The 22,101-nt window shown below is 41.1% G+C and overlaps 1 protein-coding gene across 1 annotated transcript; it reads right to left on the minus strand.

Moving 5' to 3' along the window:
- Window positions 1–1,690: 1,690 nt before the first annotated feature.
- On the minus strand, window positions 1,691–18,550 carry sptlc1 (serine palmitoyltransferase, long chain base subunit 1). Its single transcript, XM_054612503.1, has 15 exons — window positions 18,462–18,550; window positions 16,084–16,191; window positions 15,870–15,964; window positions 14,313–14,406; window positions 14,138–14,210; window positions 11,079–11,211; window positions 10,668–10,797; window positions 10,392–10,481; window positions 8,727–8,834; window positions 7,170–7,265; window positions 5,391–5,487; window positions 5,103–5,157; window positions 3,239–3,356; window positions 2,678–2,751; window positions 1,691–2,465 (listed from the first exon to the last, which is right to left on the minus strand). The coding sequence occupies exons 1-15, from the start codon at window positions 18,513–18,515 to the stop codon at window positions 2,372–2,374; spliced, it is 1,419 nt and encodes a 472-aa protein (XP_054468478.1). The 5' UTR covers window positions 18,516–18,550; the 3' UTR covers window positions 1,691–2,371.
- Between the last annotated feature and the right edge of the window lie 3,551 nt (window positions 18,551–22,101).

Consider the following 22,101-nt stretch of genomic DNA (forward strand, 5'->3'; position numbering starts at 1 on the left):
GCTAAAAACAGTTAGCAGTTATTCTTTTTAGAGATACTTGGTTCTCACAGGACCGAGACGCTGCAAACTTGTGATAATCTGATGGAATATGATGCATTGCTGTAGATTAAACCAGCCAACAGTAAATAAAGGAATTAAAAAAACATGTAGATCAGTAAAATGCAACATACACATTAATTACATTCATTCATTCATTCATCTTCCATAACCTGCTTATCCAGTTAAGGGTCTTGGGGTTGCTGGAGCCGATCCCAGCTGTCATTGGGCGAAGGCAGGGTTCACCCTAGACAGGATGGCCAGACTATCACAGGGCTGACATATACAGACAGACAACCATTCACATCATATATTTTAGTAAAACACTGATGGGGAATAATTGACTGCACACCCAATACTTTTACTTTAAGTGTTTTTTGCTGATAATATCTCTATAATTTGACTTCAATAAGGTTTAGAATGCAGGACTTTTACTTGTAGTGGAGTATACTTCACAGTGTGGTAATAGTTATTTTACTTAAAGAAGCAGTGTGTAGGATTCAGTGGCATCTAGTTACTTTGCAGCTTATAAAATACATGCTGTTATAGATGTACTGTTACATTTATTAAATACTTCAAATGCCCCAAGATACAATAACTATATATTGTTTACACTTTATTGCACCAGTAATAATGATCAAATCATATGTGATAATATAAGACTGCCAGGGCTCTTTCAGCTGCATAACAAATATATTTACTAAATCTTGCTGACAATGTGTCTGTAGTTTTACTTGAAGCAGAACTCCACCAATTTTACACCTTAAGATTAGAGTACTAATGAGGAGTACTACTCAGAGTACAATGTCTTCTGTGGCTCTGGACGACGTCAGAGTGATGTCATCAGCTTAGGCCTTAGGACTACAAATATATAACTACACATAAATTCTGTGTCCCAAATCAATACATTTTCATACTATGCTGTTTAATCAGTTAGTGTACAACGAATCAACATATTTGACCATTCCATTTTTTTTGTTTATCCTTTATTTAACTAGAAAGGTCCCATTGAGATAGTATTTCTCTTCTGCCAGGGAGTCCTGGTCGAGATGGTCGGACCGCACGTCAATCGAAAAGCAACTTTGAAAAAATCCCAGCTAATTCAGTTTCACAAAAGAACATCAAATATTTTTCCTAAAATGGAATACTAATATCTTTGTTTTCAGCATTTGTCAGCAGACAACAGTGTCTCCTTGTTCTAACAAAATGGGATATTGTAAATTTAAATAGATAAAAAATATATACACAGCTAGATGAAGGCCTTGGCTTCTTTCGTTCCACATCCACATTGTGAGTGCAGGCATTCTGTTGATAATCGGACTGGTGAGCGCAGGCATGAGCCGATGCAGATGATTTCAAATGGTGTAATGGGCCAGATTAATGGGTCTATGGGTGTTTTATATTGAATGGAGCACTGCAGACAATTTGGATTATATTCCTGTAATCAGCATAACATTATCAGCAAATTTAGTGGTATAAGTAAGTTATAAGAAAGTATAAAATGATTCTGAAGTGCAAATAGGCAAACCAGAATATTCCTGCTCTATTTGAACTCTATACTCTCATGTCAGGTCATGTCGTGGAAGTACCTTTTACAAAAACTTGTCAAACTGTTTTCACCCAATATTTGATCATTCACACACACACACACAAAAAACACCTTACACCAAAACTAATTTTAAATCAGATGTATTTACATTTCATAAAAGTAAAGTTGTCAGAATGCATGACCTCTAACAAAAGAGAAGTAACATCGACTGAATATCAAAGGAAAATTAGGAAAAAAATCTGGTTTAAAACTCAAGTGTCCATTTGTGGTAAAGCAACCAGTGGCATATAAAATCATTACCCTTGTGTACAGTTCATGTACTAGTCGACTGCAAACATATTATAAATAAAACAAAATGAGAAATGTGTCTTCTTTGGTCAGTACAGAAAAAGCAACAAGTCATTTGGTCTGTCGAGATCAAGTGTAATTCTCACTACAGTTTTCTTTCATAGCAGGAAGTCAACTGCAAACCATCCTGCTGAAGGCCTACGCTTACATTCAGAACAATATGCAACATGTGGTACATGTAGTATGATTATGACACATGGGGAATGAGAACAAGGAGAGAGGCAAAGAATTAAGAGACAAACAGAAGCTAGGCTACATGACATAAGGCGTATTTATCAATGAAGGTCCTGGTGGGGACATGTTCAGTGTGCTGGGTTCACAGTCTGTGGTCCGGAGTGTCCCCCCTTACAGTGACGTCCCACCCGGTCCACTGAGTGGGCTCCTGCTAAAGCTCCAGTGACGGCTGATTAAAGTTTCAGCAGCGACAGCACTACGTCGTCATTTGAGGACAGCTGAAGCCGCCTCCTGGATACAAGACACGGCCTTCTGGATGTCCTCCTCCGTCTGTTCCACGGTGACCACCACTCTGATGCTGAGGACACACGGGTGGAGCAGTCAGACAGGGTCGACGATCCACATTTCAACATTTCAACAATCGTTACCATAGTAAGAAAGGTCACTGAATTTTACAAGTTCTACATTAACAAGTTGAATAAAGGAGACTAGCAGAATCAGTTGAATAACTTAATACTAGGAGGCTCAGGACAATTATACTTCATGATAAGCCGTAGTAGAGAGCCTTACCTGGGTGAGGGGAGGAAACGCTCCTCTTTGTCCAGGTAGCGAGCGAGGGTCAGAGCCACGCGCCTCTCCAGACACTGATGTGAAAAATATGGAGACTTCCATGAGACACTTAATAATAACTTTGTTTGTTTGTTCACAAGAACATAACGGCAAAAAAATGGGACAAAGCCGAAATTGTTATGATGAGCCTTGTCAGAAGAGTTCCAGCTTGATATTGTACTTTACATCTGGACTCCTGAAAGGTTTCTACTTTTTGTAACCTCGGTGTATGTTAATAACAATAGAGTTGGGGGGGGGGTGTAATCAGGCATTGGCATGTAGTTGACAGGTAAGAGATTAGACACTTCTTTTACCCAGACATTTGGGGTGTTGGGATTTTTCCTGCGGGGTCTTTAAATTCTGAAGACGTTAACGTTTTTTGGGGGAGTTTTTCCTGTGCCGATGTGAGGGTCCTGGGACAGAGGATGTCAAATGTGTCCAGATTTTAAGGCCTTCTGAGGGAAATTTGTGAATTTGGGCTATACAGATGGAATGGAATTGTTGGAACCAAAGTAGACTTACATATTCTACGATGGTGCGGAGCAGCTGCGTGTCAGAGTCTCTGGAGCCAGAACTTCTCTCCAGCTGTAAGTGAAGAGCTGGGGCCAACTCTTCTCCAACTAACTTGAGACCTGGTATTCTGTCATACATCAGGGAAAACACAAAGCATCACATAACTATAACACTACTATAACATACATCTATTCAGCAAGACCATCTCATTGTGAATTAATATGTGTCCTTCTCCGGGCTGACTCCCGGCTGGTCTGGATATGGTGTGGCTGTGACCTTTGGGTTCACTCATGGCCTTGTCCAAAGAGATTTTATTCTAGCAAATTTCAATAAATATGATTTATCTGGGTATTTACCGACCCTCCAGCTCCAGAAAAGGCTCTATGCTACCCTGTCTCCTACAAAATTATGTTCCCATACAACCAAACTGCATCATCCAATAAGTTTAGAGGGAACAGTAGTTCCTCATGGATTGGGTTTGCAATTCTAAAATTGAACATAAAGCAACAAGAACTATTGCCTAGGTTTAGTAAAAACATCAGGGTTTGGCTAGAAATAAGTACATTTGTCAAATCATTTTATTTACAATAGTCAAAATGAAAATAAGTCGCAATGACTTTTGGTTTCACCGGGACACCAAATGGGGTCTTTTGGGTGAAAGACCTGTATTTGTGTGACCCACCCGTCCACCCAGACCTCCTCTCTACGCAGACTATGATTAGAAACACATTTGTGATACGTTGAAAACAAAGGTAATCCTGGAGGAAACACGTTTGGAGACCAGTGGGAGATTGATTGAGGAGAAGCACGTTTTGAAGTGGGAGCATGTATTCAACCCACAGGAGCCTGTGTGTGAAGAAATATTCTGGAGCCTAATGTTCTCAGACCCAAATAATGAACAGGCCTGTTTAGGTGTTACTTCAACCACCACATGCTGCTGGAGCTGCTGCGAGTCGTTAACAGTCAGGAAAAATGAGCAGGAGGCCACCGAGGGAAACAAGAACAACTGGCTGCTGCTGACGTGTGGATCACAGAGCTGCTGCAAAGTCACTGCCTGGAGCATCTTTGAATTCACTGTAGTATTTATGTAATTAAAAGTTATTTAAATATTTTGCACCTAATTTTACTCAAATGTTAAATTTTCGAAAGATTTCTGCAAAATCAGATGCAGTATCTCTCTTTATCAACTTTGAAATCGATTCGATTTGAAATCGATTTGAATGCCTTAAAATACATATTGCACAAGACCTAACACATAAGGAAAGGGCCACAAAACATGTGTAAATACGGCATTGTTGTATTCATTGTTTGTACCATATGGTTTATACACATACATTTTTACTCATAGTTTCATCTGGTCTACTAATATGAGGTATCAACGAGCTCTGGGTGAACACCTGCTGATACAATATTTGTTTCCTTCCTTTCTGATTCAACGTCAGTACGTCAGTGATGACAGGCGGAGAACCTCAACACTGATAGGCTTTAAGGACACAGTGTCACAACAGTTTCTTGTCCGAGTTGAAACATTTCTCGCGCCGGGAGGAGGCCAAGATTATTTCATTTTTTTAATGCAAAATCGCCTCATTCCGATTTCACGTTCACTTGCGTCGATGAGCTTCTTTGCATTGACTTTCTATGTAGTATAGTTGCGCAAAATAGGTGCGTCATGTTTGGTGTGAATACAGCATAATGCTGTGTAAAGATGTGTAACATAAACATTGCTTTCCAAACTACGTAAAAAAACAACAACATACCAAACACATATACAGGTCTAAATGTACTGAATTGTTAGTTAATACAATCATGGTATCCAATAATGCAGAGAGAATGCAGCGATGGACTGTGGTCAACATAGTGCATGTGAACTTACCCCTGTAAAGCCTTGTAAACGTGTTTGCACTTTTCCCTCAGGACGGTGAAAATGTCTGCAGAACAGATGAAAAACAGAAATGCTTATTATTCAAAATGTTATTCTAATCAGCGCAAATTGCAAGCCCCCTCTCTCTAACGACAGCTCAAGGAAAATAAATGAAGATAGTTATTTATATGGCAACTTTTTTAACACTAAATCAGTAGAGAAATCACAAATTCCAAGTGCACACAAATGTTAAAGGTGGAGAGAGGGAGAAGGTAAAGCAGTTGGAGGCGGAGCCTGTACCTGGATCCTCCTCCATGATGTTGAGGGCCTCGATGGCAGCAGCAGCCAGCATGGGAGGCAGGGAGGCAGAGAAACAGTAGCCCTGACCCGACAGACGCTGCAAGCACAAGAGAGAGAGAGAGAGAGAGAGAGAGAGAGAGAGAGAGAGAGAGAGAGATCTGGCTTGTTACTGATGAACAATGTCATATGGATTGGGATCCTGACACTGAAACCAAATATTTGAATATCAAAGTAAAAACCAATACCTACAAATGGACCTAAAGTCAAAGTAAAAAATAGAAATAACTGTCTGCGTTTGATTTCAACACTTTGAAGTTAGTATTTGGTAGAAGCACTTTTGGCAGCACCAATGGATCCATGTGAGGAGTTCTCAGATCAGCTTTATTTCATTTGTCCAGTTTCACTGTCGGTGAACAGCTCTTCTGGACCGGACTGAGGTCTGGACATTCCTGCACCGCTCTGACTTTACAAGTGGAGTTGTTGTCTGCTGGAAACTGTTCACACCTCATTAAAATCTATTTTTTACTTCTTAAAAGGCCTCAGAGCACTCCCTCAATAGGATTGGTTTAACCGTGTCCCATTAAAAAGTTATAGACCAAGAAAATCTAGACGCCATCCGGGAAAATATGAGGAACACAAACACACAACTGTATGCAATGATTACAGATGTAGAGTCCGCGCAGGGATTTAGAATACCAGCTGAGGAACAAACTTTAGTTCATGTACATGCTGTCGTAGGTAGCTCCCATGAATTTAACTACATTTTGGTCTTTTTTTGTTGTTTCTTTTCCTGTTTATCACTAATTGCCTATGACAGAATGCATCGACATCTGAAAAGGAAACATGGGGATAAGTTCAGCGGACTTTTGAGACGATCACCGTCCACGGCCGACCAACCAGCCGGACCAAACGCCCCCAAACTGCCCCAGAGAGGAGAGGGAGGAGAGCCCAGATGGAAGCTAAGCTAACCCAGCTAGGACCTGAGGCTACTCCACTACCCAGCATGCTCCTGGCTGTCTGATGAATGAAAGCAGAGGGAGGTCAGTGACTGTTGAGTCCACATCCTCACAGAGACCTGGATCCATAGTTCATCCCGGATCAAGCTGCACTTGACGGACAGACAGCAGGACAGAGAGCAGGACTCCGGTGGGACCAGAGGAGGTGGACTCTGTGTTTACACCATGATGCTTGGTGCTCAAACACAGTCAAAGTTGATGGACAATGTTTTCCTCCAGTTGAATTTTTAATGTTCAGATGTCGGCCATATTATCTGCTCAGAGAATTGTTTTTGTTGATGCTGTTGACATTCCTTATGATGCAAATTTAAAGAATGCACTACAGGAATGTACTGCTGTTTTTGTTTTGTTTGTCTGTGTTTGATGTGTTGAAAATGGGCTACAACTGAATTTTCTTGTGCATCCCTGTGTTGCATAATGACAATAAATGCTCCTTGAATCCTTGAACCCTTGAATTAGGATGAGGTAACATCATTTACGGATTTATTAGAGCTACCCAACATCACAAGTTATAGTGGATTTGAAACAATCGAGGACACAACCTCTCAGACTAGACTCCTCGTTTGACTGCTCGTCTTTGTCCTTTCTTTTAGCATGCAACTTCTTCATACATTATTTACCTCTGCTCACAAACATCACTGATGCTTCAGATGGTTCACATCTCGTTCTCTTGTTTTGTAAATAACTTGCGTTCTCTCTCCTCTATCTGAACCGTGAGCCGGTTCAGATTGACTCAAATGGATACATTCTTGTTGGATTTTACCTGGTGGTCGATGACAAAGGAGCGTCCGCAGCAGAAGCCTCCGATGGAGGCCACGGCGTTCTCCATGTTGGCGCTGATCAGGTCAATGTCATCGATCTGCATATTGAAGTAATAGAAACATGTTATTACACACATGAGGCACATAAATAAAATGGACACAATATGCCCAGAATGTTTTTTTTAGATTAGGAAGACCAGGTCTGAACAAGAAGGATTGACCGCTTGGCCGGGGCAATAAAAATGCCGAGCTAGTAAATCTAACAACTCACCAGAAGGCAAGTGGTAATAAATGATTTGGGAGTAACTAAGGATTTAACCTTTTTATATATTCATTCACTCATGTATGTGCAATATCAGTATTGATATCGATGTATGCATGTGCAATAGAAACATTTCCTACCTCACATGTGCAATACTGTGTATCCAACCACTTAATACAACTATTTTGAATGTTAGCTTTTGTTGTTTTTTAAGGTTTACTCATTTATTATACTTTTACTGGTTGATTATTTATTGTTCTTGTTTACATTTTTTTGTTTTTTAATAATGTCTCGTGTTGCTCTATCCACTTTGCTGTTGTAATCCTGCAAATGTCCCCGCTGTGGGACTAATAAAGGATTCTCTTATTTTATTGTATTGTTGTTTTTCCACTGTACAGCACTTTGGTCAGCCTTTTGTAGTTTTTAAATGTTCTCTCTAGATAAACTAAACTTGAGCCATCTCACTTCTGATGAAGTGAATGCTGAAGTTGCACATGCACAGTACAGATTGGGCACTCGCGAGAAAATGGGGCAGGGAAAGACAATGTTTTTGAGTCGAAGTACAGGTGAGCATGTCAATGTCCTGAAAACAGGAGTTTAGTTGGGTGACGTTAGAAAGGATGTAGGTGCTTTAAGTTTGAGAGCAATATGGATAAAACGTTACAATATAACTTTAGTCTTTGTTGTTATTTGATAACAATGATGCTATTTGGGCGACTGTGGCTCAGGGCAAGACACTTAACCCCAAGTTGCTCCCGAAGGCTGTGCCATCGGTGTGTGAATGTGTGCGAATGTTAGTTAGACTTAGAGTCCTGATGTGCAGATGGCACCTAACATAGTAGCCCCTGTCATCAGTGTATGAATGGGTGTGAATGGGTGAATGATATGTAGTGTAAAAGTGCTTTAAGTGGTCGGAAGACTAGAAAAATGCTGTACAAGTACAGTCCATTTACCATAACTAAGAAAAAAATAAACTTGTGAAGTGAAGTAAAGCATTAACGTTGAACCCCGGAGACTGATCAAACTCTGGATCCCAGCACAACAGTAGTCCTCTTTTTATTGTTCATTTGAAGAGTTAATTAAATTAAATCTATTATTGGAAACAATGAATTTGATCAGCACACAGTAGGAGGTGGGACAGCTGTATGTGTGAGGCTAAGAACTTTCTAATTTTCTGTTTTGTTGATGCTATACAAAACAGAAAATTAGAAATAAACACTAACAAACAAACCCAACACGCCTTTAACTGTGCCCAGATATATCCAGCATGTCTTCATGTAAAGCTGAGCGTACTCACGTTGACCCCAAAGTGCTCGGTGACTCCTCTGCCGTGTTCTCCCAGCACACCAAAAGACATGCTCTCCTCCAGAAAGATCCGCACCCTGTACTTGTACTTCAGCTTCACCTGGAGGTTTCCACAACACCAACAATAAGCAACAGAGCTGAGGCATGTAGGAATACGACGGCCATATTAGATACATATTCCATGTTTAGGAGTAATGAGGCAGCAGTTCAGACATCGGCACTCTGGGATTTGTAGTTCCTGCTGTACATCTTATGTCTTTACACTCACTGTTAAAAGGCGGACTTTTAGAGATCCGCCAAGATGGCACATACTGTCTCCCTACCTACCCCTCTGTCTCCTACCTACCCCTCTGTCTCTCTACCTACCCCTCTGTCTCTACCTACCTACCTACCCCTCTGTCTCCTACCTACCCCTCTGTCTTCCTACCTACCCCTCTGTCTCTACCTACCTACCCCCTCTGTCTCCTACCTACCCCTCTGTCTCCTACCTACCCCTCTGTCTCCCTACCTACCCCTCTGTCTTCCTACCTACCCCTCTGTCTCTCTACCTACCCCTCTGTCTCCCTACCTACCCCTCTGTCTCTGTCTCCCTACCTACCCCTCTGTCTCTACCTACCTACCCCTCTGTCTCCTACCTACCCCTCTGTCTCTCCTACCTACCCCTCTGTCTCTCCTACCTACCCCTCTGTCTCCTACCTACCCCTCTGTCTCCCTACCTACCCCTCTGTCTCTCTACCTACCCCTCTGTCTCCCTACCTACCCCTCTGTCTCCTACCTACCCCTCTGTCTCCCTACCTACCCCTCTGTCTTCCTACCTACCCCTCTGTCTCTCTACCTACCCCTCTGTCTGTCTCCTACCTACCCCTCTGTCTCCCTACCTACCCCTCTGTCTCTCTACCTACCCCTCTGTCTCCCTACCTACCCCTCTGTCTCTCTACCTACCCCTCTGTCTCCCTACCTACCCCTCTGTCTCCCTACCTACCCCCTCTGTCCTACCTACCCCTCTGTCTCTCTACCTACCCCTCTGTCTCCCTACCTACCCCTCTGTCTCTCTACCTACCCCTCTGTCTCTCTACCTACCCCTCTGTCTCCCTACCTACCCCTCTGTCTCTACCTACCTACCCCCTCTGTCTCCCTACCTACCCCTCTGTCTCCCTACCTACCCCTCTGTCTCTCTACCTACCCCTCTGTCTCCCTACCTACCCCTCTGTCTCCCTACCTACCCCTCTGTCTCCCTACCTACCCCTCTGTCTCCCTACCTACCCCTCTGTCTCCCTACCTACCCCTCTGTCTCCCTACCTACCCCTCTGTCTCTCTACCTACCCCTCTGTCTCCCTACCTACCCCCCTCTGTCTCCCTACCTACCCCCCTCTGTCTCCCTACCTACCTGATTGGACTCAAATAAATCGTTGACTCCAATCAACCGATGAATGCTGTCTTTTACCTGCGTGAGACCATTTGATGATAATTTCAGTGAAGAGATAGAATTCTGCAGATATTTTTAAGTCCCTTGTGCAGATTGTTACTCGCCACCTGCAGGTAACATTCTGTGCCGCTTGATAATCACTGAATCATTGTTTGCTCTGAAAGCACCCCTGAATATGAGTCCAGGATATTAGTGTTATTGTGGAGGATAATAAGCAGTCTTTCTATTTACCAGTTCAGGCAGAGGACAGATGTCTGCAGTGTTGATGTACAGACCCTCCACGACAATGAACTTCCGGGTCACTCTGGCTTTACGAGGATTCTGCCGCAGAAACAAAGTGTGTTAAATTACGAGACTTTGACAGGAAGGACAGTAAGACATAAATACAGAGTTGATTCAGGATTATGAAAATACTGATTGCAGTTCAAACACTCTGGGCTACATTTGCTAGCATGAAAACACAAGGGACATCGTGACACCATCCCCAAATAAAACCCCTGTACTAACCTTCTGGTCCTCCAGCTCCTGCTCCTTGAGCAGCCTCTCCAGATCTTCCATGTCGTTGTGTTTGAAGTATTTGATGAAGCTGCGGGACGCTTGAAGACCCTTCTGGATGGAGAAGCAGGCCGCTTCGTCCCTGAAAACACGGCAAAAGACACAACACAAAACTGAAAACGCAACACGCCAAGCTTACATATGAACATATGCAGGCTTCAGATGCTAGATGTTGTTTTCCTGTGCTGAACCCTCAAGGAACTAAGCCTGACAGTACTTGTAGTTGCAGTCTTTATTTGTCATATGCACACTAATTACAGTGGAGCCTTCATTCTCAGGCTCCCCACAACAATGAGTCTGAAGTCCGATCACTGTATCCTGGTTTAATGTTGCTATACACACGTCAGCAGAGACAGTACTCACACAAAGATGATGTCCCCCCTCTTGGAGTAGGCAGGGATCGCACTGGCAATGGTCGCAAAGCCATAAGAATAGATGATGGCCTCTTCTGTTTTCATGAATTTAGCCAGACGACTCTCCAGCTCCAGGTGAACATCTGGGGACCAGAAACAAAGAAAAGTAGTTATAACTAAGAAGTTACTCCAGAGTTCACTGTTCTTTTACATTTACTATGACAGAACATATTCAGGCGTGCAGAGAATAAACTTCACCTGGTTCGATAAGAATATGAGGAGAAACTTTGTGTGTAAATAAAAGATGTTTAAAATATGATTACGATGGCTTAATAACCACTGTGGAAGTACCCTACAGCGCTATGGGGCAAGGTTTTTAGAGGACAACATCTGTTTTGTTTCTATTTCATGCAGAAGCACAGTGATGATGACATTCCTGCCTACAAATGCAGGAAAGACACAAACTGTTAGCTGGTACACATTGATGTAAACATCTCAGGTCTTTAAAGTGACTTTGCAAATGTTTTATGGAGAAAGGAACTGCATTCCAGACATTTTGGTGTCCCCGCCCCTTGAACGCGGACTGGCCAATCATAGCGTAGCAACAGTCAGCCCTGACCAGGGTCTGACAACTATCCGTCTCTGTTCCATAGACTTAACAATGGTTTCAGATGTCCTTCATCTTCAGGCTGGTTTAGTGGATTTGGAGCTAGTCCTGGTTAAACGTTGTTGATATTTGTTACCCGGAGAGGTTGGAAGGAGATATACATTTATAAAAACCTTTGGAGATAACATTAGTAGAGTACGTTAGCACAACATTTACTACTGTTCGCATTATGCTAAGCTAACTTCTGCAGGTGTACTGAAAGCATACACATGCTGCTTTACTGCTTTGCTGCCTTACAGTGAATAAAGACCTACCCTGCTTCACAGGAACAGTGTTGCTCCTGACATTTCATTGTCTTCAATCTCCCTCTCCAGGTGATGTGGTGGTTCAGTTTTACACTCTGTATAGCTGTAGCTTCTATCTTTTTAACCTGTTTTCACTGCTAATTTAGGTGACATCCTCAACATTCCTTCTGAAGCGTATTGTAGATAGTTCTGTCTGCCTCTCTCTGTAACACTTTTATTGTTTTTCCAAAAATGTGTTAATATTTCTTCAAGGAGTGAAGTTAGTGAGAGTGTGGGCTCCATGATAGCTGTGACAGGGTCAACTGTGTTTATTTGCAACAAATAAAAACCTCTGAAAGATATCTTTCAGATGTAGTTGATGATGGCACTAACAAAACTAGCCATATTAAAAACCATATTAAAAGATTAAGGGTATTTTTCAACTCGATTTTCCTCCAGATTTGTATTTAAGTGACTAAAGGGGACATCATTCTTGAAATTAGCCCAGTATGGAGGGAGAACGCTGTAGACGGCAGCTGCTAAACAAGCTGCAATGTTATCCTTCCGGGCAATAGCACAATGTCAGTGTACATCCTCTAAAAGTGCTTGTTTTCACCACTGACAGGCTCAGATTGATTTTATAAGTGTCTGACAACGTTACAGAAATTACTCTACAGAGGATTAAAGTGGGTTCCTTTACAGTTCCCTTTCTGTTTGTTTTTTGCGTCATGTGTCTTGTTGCCTGAAGACAACAATGGAAATGTGAGAAGAATGCTGGTGTTGTCAGAATTTGATGTGTTGGAGTACAGAAAGCGTAGCTTAGAGTGAGCTAAAAGATTTCCAATGTCATGGCGGAATAATTTGATGATTTCAACAATGTGGCTGTGACGCGCGATTTCAAAACGAGAATTCACCCTAAGCGGGAAGCACAATGGCAAAAAGGCCCGGATAAAGTGAAAAGTAAAGAAAGCGTTTCATTTCTCTGTAGGTTTCATTCCATAATAATGTTGTCAGACACCTACCTACTGTTTTTAGCACAGCATTCTCTATCAATAATTGGTCAAATGTAAGGTGTAATGGAATCACTGTGGAATCGGTGTGGGGGTCATTTGTGGTGGTGGGTAGGGGGTTTACACTAGATATCATTCTAACAGCACCAGAAAAATGTCAAAATAAAGATGCAATTGATGATACACTAAAAGCACTAATGGAAAAAAATACCAATAATGAGTCTTGTACTGTAGCCTCAAATACCTGACAGAAACCTTAGTTTTTAAGGTGGAGTTTTTAAGGTGGACCTTTAAATATTGGCTATCTTGTTAGATTAAAATTGGAAGTCTGTATTTATAAAAAGCTGAGGCAGAGTGAGTAACGGACTGTGTGTTGAGACGTAAACTACAGGAACAATTTCTCTCAAATGACCAACGTGATTTGTAAGTTAATAGGCTGGGACTTTGAGGTTCATGAGAACCACCTGCTGTCATTTTAGACTGGATCAAATACTGTCCAGAATAAAGTCTCTCTTGATCTCAATTCCATTTATTTGTACAGCCCAAAATCACAAAAGTTGCCACAGAGGGCTTTACAATCTGGACAGCATTCCACATGCTCTGACCCAGGACCCTCACATCGGAAAAGGAAAAACTCCACCCATAAAAAATCTTTACTGGGGGGTGGAAAGAAGAAGGCTTATTAATCAATCAGCAACTCTGATTTCTTAACTTCTCAACATTTTGTGATTCAATTTGTATTATTTTGCATTCTGTAGCGGGTATGGTTAAAGTGCCACAGATGACTCTTTGACAAGACTTAAAGACGAGATGAAATTAAAAATGTCCTTTTAACCCGTTTAGATCACATTTCTGGTCCTAGTGTGTACCTTTGTCTTATATCTCTATTTTAAAATCCAGTCATCATTTATTTTCTGTAAAACAAAATATGATGTGTGTTTACATAAGATAGTACCTAACAATATCAATAGCGACAAGGGAGGTCTGTGTGGAGCCACTAGAACAAGAAACTGTATTACAAGCAGTATCTTTGGAAAAAAAGTTAAAAACTAAGGTTTCTGTCAGGTATATGAGGTTACAGTATAACGTGCCCCGCTCTACCACTGAGCCACAGTCGCCCCCCAGTGGATTTTTATTAGAAGATGAAAAAAGAGGAAGTTCCACTCACCAAAAGTTCCATAGAAGCCCCTGGGACCACATGTGCCCACACCATATTTCTTCAGTGATGCCAAAGCTTTTTGCTGTAATGAGGAGAAAAAAACCCGCATTTATTAGAAGCTTCCAATCACAAGCTGATTCTCATTGGTGATAAAGGTGGTTATGGCTTATGTAATGATACTGACCTTAACCCGCTCATTGTCCAGGAGACCCAGGAAGTTAAATGAAGCAAAGTTAATGCACTCTTTTCCATTGATTGTGATTTTGTGGCTGGGAGGTCTGTAATGGAAAACAGTGTGTTTAGCTTCCTGTAACACATTGAAACAGTGTACGGAGTTCAGAGCACAGAGCACTACGTTCACTGAGGTCTTTAATTCAAATGGCAGAAACATGAAACATGCTCAAGTCTGGGAATCCATTACAGTGATCCATTACTGCTTTTATTGGTGTCAAAGTTACATTATGTGCTTTGGTTGATATTTAGTCTGTTTTCATGCATTTGCCAAATTGCACATAGATAGTTGTGAGTTGGCTATAATATGCAAGGACACTGGTAAGTTTTTAATGTTGGAAAGACAAGCAAGTGTCAAACACAGACCCTGAGCATGTCTGAACGTATCTGCGTATGTGGAGCTGCCCTTTCCTCTTTTAGTTTGGTTCGTTTCGCCCGATGAGAACTATTTTACACAGGTGGCAGATGATAACAGCAGCTCAACAATTGACTGAAATGAGCCAGTTACGTAGCGAGCAGGACATTTTACAGTGTAAAAAATAAAGTGCTCTCTGCTGGACAAACTATGTAACGGAAACACTATTTCTAATGGAATCCCCTTGCTACTGTTCAGCTGACATGCTCACTAATAGTGGTATAGCTGTGATGAACTAAGAAATATCAGCCACGTCAGTTAATCGAACATGGTCTTCCCTCCAGCCCCGCCCACTAATACTCGTCTTTTTGAACATATAGTACGTCACTTGCTCTGACTGTTGCTTAGTCAAGTACATGATACTTTCCTTTCCTTTGGCGTTATTTTCATCCTGAGTGACACGAAAAAACAACAACAGACAATTTGTTTCCCTGTATGCAAAACTAATAGATTGCATTTTGGGACTATTTCCCGAGCTGCCATGATACTGGGCTGGTTGAGCAGCAGGGCTTTAGTTGAAGAGCCTCATATAACCGCTCCACAAAATGCGTTCTTCATCTCCATCTGAGCCCATATCTGCTTCCAAATACACATAGTGATAGTCTGTTTGTACTGACTGCTGGAGTCTTGATTCTAAATGTCTCTAAGATTGCAAAGTGTTGAATCCCTCAAAGTTCAGTTACTCTTAATTTTCCCCTTAAGTAGCTTTAAGGTTGTTAAAACCATCGTCTTCAACTCTGTCTGACAGGACATTGAGTATCAAGTTGTTGCAGCTCTTCGTTGAAGCTAACAATATTTAGACTGAGTGAAATATTCAAAACAAAGATTGGATGTTGTTTTTAAATCGCTGCAGAATTTCATCATCGTCTGCAGCATCATTTTAGACACGACATTCAGCCTGACTGAGCAGGTATCTTTGAGATCTGCACTAGAATCTAAGATAGAGTTCTGTGGATTGAAATATTTTTGGCTGTACAGCTTGCATTTTTACTGAATTTGGACTACTCCATTGTGAGTTTATCAGGTGCAACCTTACTAAAAACCATTGCTGTCTAATACAACCGTCCTGCAATGAATCCGCCCTGAGTGTCTTACCCTGTGACAACATCATAATTGAGGGAGGGATGGTCTTTGGAAACGGGAGGAACGAGGGGCTCCGGCTGCCACTCTTCAATGAGGTCCTCCTTCTCCTGCAACATGGAACCAAACGACAGCGGTTTGGTGACATGCACACGCACACACACACGCACACACACACACACAAACCCTCCGCTGTTTGTCTTCCTCTGTGCCGTGCTGCTTAGCTTACCTTCTCCGTCAGTTTATAGGTCTCATGGAGTTTGTAGGTCTTAGAGAACAGAAGTCTGATGATCCACAGTATGAGGATCCCCTCCAGGATCAGGTGATACGCAGGAGCCTGAGGGAGACGGGGACATGAGGATTACTTTGGTGTCAGTTTGCATTCTCGCAGAATGTGGGAGGTGCCAAGTGGGGTCAATACCTAGACTACCATACTATATAGTATGCCAGAAAATAATTAAGTATGCCCCAAAACATAGTATGTCAATTGCTGTATACAGAAAAATACCATTATGTCCTGCAGCTTCCGGTCGCATTTGCAGTTTGCAAAGCCAGCATGCTTTTCTTGCTATTCTGACCCACAATCCTTTGTGTAAAGATATGCGAGCATAGTTCAAGGTGCTATTTAGTGAGGCAGTACTATGTCTTAATTGAACGCAAACGGCATGCTACAGTCCGTACATTGTAAGAGTAGAAAAAAGTAAAAAGAAGAAATATGGAATGCAACAATTTTGAAAGCAGCAGTGTTTTCTATTGTTTGTTAATTTTGCGCATGTGTGACCACAAAAATATAAATAAACTGTGTCTACCAATATAAAGCCTTCCCCAAAAACCCTGATTTGTGGTTATCTATGTCTGCTAATCTATCAGGTTGACCAAACAAAGAGATTTACTCTATGTCTCTTTTGCCCCAGATGTCTTTTAGGGACTTTCTGATCATCTTGCAGTTTATTGTAACCATTCCACTTCTTTGCTTTCTATTCTCCCACAATGCATTAGCATTAGAGTGTCAACCAGTCAGTGACGTCACATGGACTGGACAACACGGGAAGAGGATCACGGTTAGGCCCAATCCCAGTGTCCACACTCACAGACTTTGATGCCATTCCAGCAAAGTCTGTGAGGGTTTGGTTCTGTCCCACTGTTAAATCATCGAGTGTTTGAGGGTTCTCTTACAGACATTTTGAGCCCCTTATGAACACTTTACGCAAGTCTGCATAACTGCAGACTTTGCCTGAGGGAATTACCCACAATTCATAGCAATGTGATGTTAAACACAGGGTTACCAGTGGAAGCAAGGAGAAAAAAGGTAACCAAAGAGGACGGCATAAGGGTGTTCAGCCTGGTAGATTATATTTAACCAAAAACATTAAGGATTAAAGATGGAACATAAAAACACATGCTATAGACTTTATTACTCAGATGGTTTATTCAATAAACATTTCTTATCATTTTGTTATTAAAGCGGATTTGAAAAAAACTGAAAATAAGTTATTTGACAAAACTTTCTCACAAAACTTATCTTGTGAGGAAAGAGCCTGGAAGACGTTAAAATCAGGGAGTAAAAAGTATAAAATAAATATCCCCAATTGTACATAACATGATAATGACGTTGTCTTGGTAATGTGATATGTCACAGCAAAGTGCTGTCCCATCAGCATTTAAACCATTTCAAACCCTTACAGTCTTTCACACGCAACCATTTAACAGGTGACCTCAGTAAGTCCCTGAGGGTTCAGGGTTTAAGGTCTTAGGGGGGGACACTTAGGGGGGACACTGGCATGGGGCCTAAGATAACCTAAACACAGCTTCTATGATGACACATCCAAAGAAATAAAAGTAAAGCTCATTCTGCAGCTATTCCTTCAGATATATTGTCGAACTCATTATATGACATTCCCATATAGAATGTGGAGATCTTAAACTATGATGTCTTATAACTTTGTAATGTTTGGGGTTCCTCCGGTACCTGGTAGCTTGTCCGATTCCTGAATTTCTTGAAGAAAGATAATCATACGACTCAATTTTTCATAGTTCATTTTCTAGCACAGTTTAGGAGTTTCTCTTTAATAGCTCACACCATTATGTGTTTTTTTAAAATACCAATTGTGCTGACTTTTAAGAACAAAATCAACTTTAAATGGATTTCTGTACACTTATGCAAGTAAGTTACGTCACTTCAACTCGCCAATGTTCACGCTCACTACAAAAGCCACCACACTTCTCAGACGGAGTGGTGAATAACACCATTACACACAGAGCTTTACTATTCATGTTGGCTTAAACACTACAGTTAAACGGTTTTGATGACATGTGAGACTTTTGTGACAAGCTACAGAAGGATTTTCAAGGAACAGCACACTTCCGTGTTCCTTTGCCTCTTCGCGCTGACTGGTCGTTGCCACCGGCAGCAGCTAAAACTCGACCAGCGATTGGCTGCGAGGTTGTCAAACACCTTCCACGAGCCGCAGATCCTCCCTGACGGGAAAGTTTACGATAAACGGCCTCGGAACGACATTAAAATGATCGACGAGTAGCTAAACATACGAGAAATGTACTTGTTAACGGAGGGTATACCCAGCGGAGCTGCAGAGAGGAGAAACTTGCCTCGTAAAATGCTTGAACCATTTCCACCAACACCCATTGCTGTCCGGACGCCATGTTTATCTTCCCTCTACAACGTCATCAATGCTGCATTTAAGTTCCACAAGAAAAAATAGTAGACCTCAGCGTCCGTTCATAAGAGACTATAAAAACTCACCTTCCATCGCGTAAACGCTTCTACCTTCTTGACTGCACTGTTTGAAACTTGCAATAAAATATAAAGTAAGCAAGTACATAACTACATAAAGCACAATAGATGAACAATTAACGAATAAATAAACGTTTTTACTAGAGCTATAAATGACTATACAAAACACTCAATATCTAAATGATGTAAAATGTTTAAACACAATATGTGTATTTATAAAGTTTTTATTTTATTATAATTTTTTCAAACTTTTTTTAATTTGGAGCATCAGTTGGGTCCTTATTTTTGAGCTATATTAAAAAGCCAGTCTGTAATTCTTGCAACCTTTCAACAGGACAAACAGTAGCCTTGTTATGGCAAAACTTGCCAGCCATGAATGTGTAGTGCTTGCTTCTTCCTTACTGCCCTCCCACAGAGGTGCTCTTGAGCAAGGATCTTTAGACCAACTATGTTCCAGGAAAGCTGCTCAGGAGCCAACAAATTGCACTGAGCAGTTTCCAGGTGTGAACAAGTATAACTGTGAGAGTGTGAAGCATGGCATGATGGGAAAAAAAGACAACTTTCAATATATCAAGTCTAAAAATACTTAAATCTTCCCATAAAATACTCACTGTACATTCATTTGCAATGCTAGAATGTAAACCACAAAGCACAAGAAAATATAGTGACAATTATGGAAATATCATCCATATTCTCACTGTGGTATTTGTGCATTTTATGCTGTATATTGTATACACTAAATATAATCATAAATCCCCACAGAGTATATATTTTGCTGACAATCCCACAATGCAATGCATCCAATGGATATGACAATTACAACCCTGTCACCTCACACCTGCAAGTGATGATGAAATTGATAATGACCACTGTGAACTTGTTGATTTTAGTGTTGTGTGCACATTGAGGGGCCTACAGAGCAGCTTTTGAACAGCAGAAGATGTGCAACATAACTTTGAATGTGTTTATTAAAGAATCTTAAAGATTCTTTCACTGAAAGTTGTTACTATGAGACTGTGAACAATAGTCGTCTACTCAAGCGTGCACAGATTGATCTTAAAAAAACACCAATTCAGCTTCTTGCACAAAATGAAAAATAATTCGGCCAGCAGACAAGACCACTGCCCAAATATCTGTGTGCAAACATTTATTAAAAGCAGTTGTTATTGCTAGCAGACACTTGGGTAACAAAACCATAAACTTACTCTTGACAGAATCCCTGTAGAAGAGTATCCATAGTGAAATTTGCAGGGGGAAAAAACATAGCTTGTAATTATGGTTAAGTACATTAAAATTATGAAAAGGCTAATTTAACATTACAATAGCTGGAGATAGCTTTTGTGTTATTCAATTCAATTCAATTTATTTTGTATAGCCCAAAATCCCGAATTACAAAACCTCAGAGGGCTTTACAATCTGTACACATCCTCTGTCCCAGATCCCGTTATTATGAAATATAGATCCAATTTTCTCTGCAATGTGTTTCCGTAGAAATGTGATACAGGAAATGTTTATGGATTCTTGTGCTTCAAATCTGTAAAGCCTATAGTTCTTTTTTTGTCACATAAAATCTGGTACTTTACAGGTAAATATTCTGATTACATAATCACAATTATATTAAGCTGTATATTTGAGCTTTGCTCACTAACTAGCACTTAAATAAAGCCTGATGATCACACACTCAACTGACATCTTTCACTTTATTATTTATCTGTTTGTATTGCTGAATAAATAGAGGAGTGTACAGCAATTCAGAAGTCTGAAAACAGCCTCTGAACTCAAAACAAATAAAAGATATCTGCTCAGTGTCTCACGATAAATGTTACGCGTGAACAGTTTCTGTACAATCGTTATCAAAGGAACATTCCTGTCATGGGGCAGCAGTACTCTTCCATAGGAACTAGGCTAATACAAAGCCGTTTTTGCCAGGTTGTTCCAAATATTATTGACGGATCATTCCTTTTTTCACTAAATACACAATAGGCAGTGGGCACCATATTCGTAAAAGCAAAAGGCAGCAATGCACTGAGCGGTTAAATGTGGTCCTGAGGCAGTACTGTAAACGTCAGAATAACCACGGCAGTAAGAAAGAGCTAACACAGTCATAATAAAATAAAGTCCAGGAGAAGCCACCAAGTACTGGCTCAGAAAACCTTTGCTTAGCCCGACGGTGTCCTCAAACTCTGATCCACCACGATTCCAGTCTGCAACTTGGATTAAAACCGACATGACCAGAGAAAAGCCAAACATTTTCCACCATCATTCAGCTGATCAATGTGCCCTGGAAGGACTGTGTCCAATCGTTTTAGGAGCTTTGCAACTCGACGCTCATTGGAAAATCGTGTGAACATATGTGAACGCCTTCCAGAAGACATCATGTGTTACATTCATGGAGCCTTGCCCTACCTTTAAAGACTTATCCCTTTAGAGCATTTTTGGCTATGCTGCCCCTTTTTGGAAAACGCAGAAGATTTTTGCGCATTTCTTTTCTGTAGGACTTTAAACATTTTTGCTATTATTAGACATTAGTGAGCATTGGTGGAGTTAACCGGTTGGCCCCGTCAACATAACTGCTTTATTCAAATAATAATCCCACGCACCTCAGAGTGAAGCACATTCCCTCTGACGCTCCTCTGTGTAGCCAGAAGTTGTGCCTCAGTCTGTCTAGGAGTGGCTCCCCAGTGAGCACTAATAAAACACCTAGACGTCTACAAGACTGGGCTCAATTGAGGGAATACTCAACATTTTGGAGTCATCTAGGTTACATATATCTGTTTCTTAAACAGCATTTCACATCTTTCAATGCGATGGTCCCAAATAGACAATTTATCTATTGAAAACAAGTGACATTTTCAACCAACTTTAGTCCAGTTTTAACCTTTACATCTAAAAACCTTCTGACCTGCAAATCAGTGCTTGGTGGCTTTACATTGCTCCACCTTTCAAACTAGTAAAGTTAGTTTCAGAAATAGGATTTAGCCCGAACCAGGTTTTAGACATTTTGCTTAAATTTTTAAGGGATTTGACGTCATGACAACTACTATGCACACTGTAAACATTGTATAAGCTGTCTTCTAGACTTACTTTAGATTTGTGGAAGGAAACAGTCCAGTCAGGAGGACAGCAGTGAGCTGCTGCATCTCCATGGTTCAGCATGTAACTAAAGCGAATCTGTCTGTCTGTCAGTTCTTTGCATATCTTGAGAACTGCTCATCCAATTGACTTCACACTTTGTGGGTGAATGGCTGAGGACCCTGTGGAGTACTTTGTCAATTTTTTTTTCATTCCGGACAAGGGACATGATCAATATTAAAAAAACGTTGAATAAAAAAAGCTAACAGCGCTCTGTGTAGCAGCGGGGGGCGCAGCTTCAGGGCAGTTCACTTTTGCTGATGGATCCTGGATATAGCCTGCTAACGCTAGCAGATGGCCTACACAGGAACGGCCCCACTCTGCCATTTCAACTCATATAAACTTAACTTTACCATTGGCGTA

This window comes from Anoplopoma fimbria, chromosome 14 (genome assembly GCF_027596085.1).
Source record: "Anoplopoma fimbria isolate UVic2021 breed Golden Eagle Sablefish chromosome 14, Afim_UVic_2022, whole genome shotgun sequence".
NCBI lineage: Eukaryota > Metazoa > Chordata > Actinopteri > Perciformes > Anoplopomatidae > Anoplopoma > Anoplopoma fimbria.

What these genes read in the sequence shown, in the direction of transcription:
- sptlc1 (XM_054612503.1), bottom strand. Translation starts at nt 18,515, where the DNA reads ATGGCGTCCGGACAGCAATGGGTGTTGGTGGAAATGGTTCAAGCATTT. An exon ending in GGGCTTCTATGGAACTTTTG is followed by an intron (nt 11,212 to 14,137) that starts GTGAGTGGAACT and finishes TCTGGTCCCCAG; the next exon opens with ATGTTCACCTGGAGCTGGAG. An exon ending in TCTGTCCTCTGCCTGAACTG is followed by an intron (nt 8,835 to 10,391) that starts GTAAATAGAAAG and finishes GGAAACCTCCAG; the next exon opens with GTGAAGCTGAAGTACAAGTA.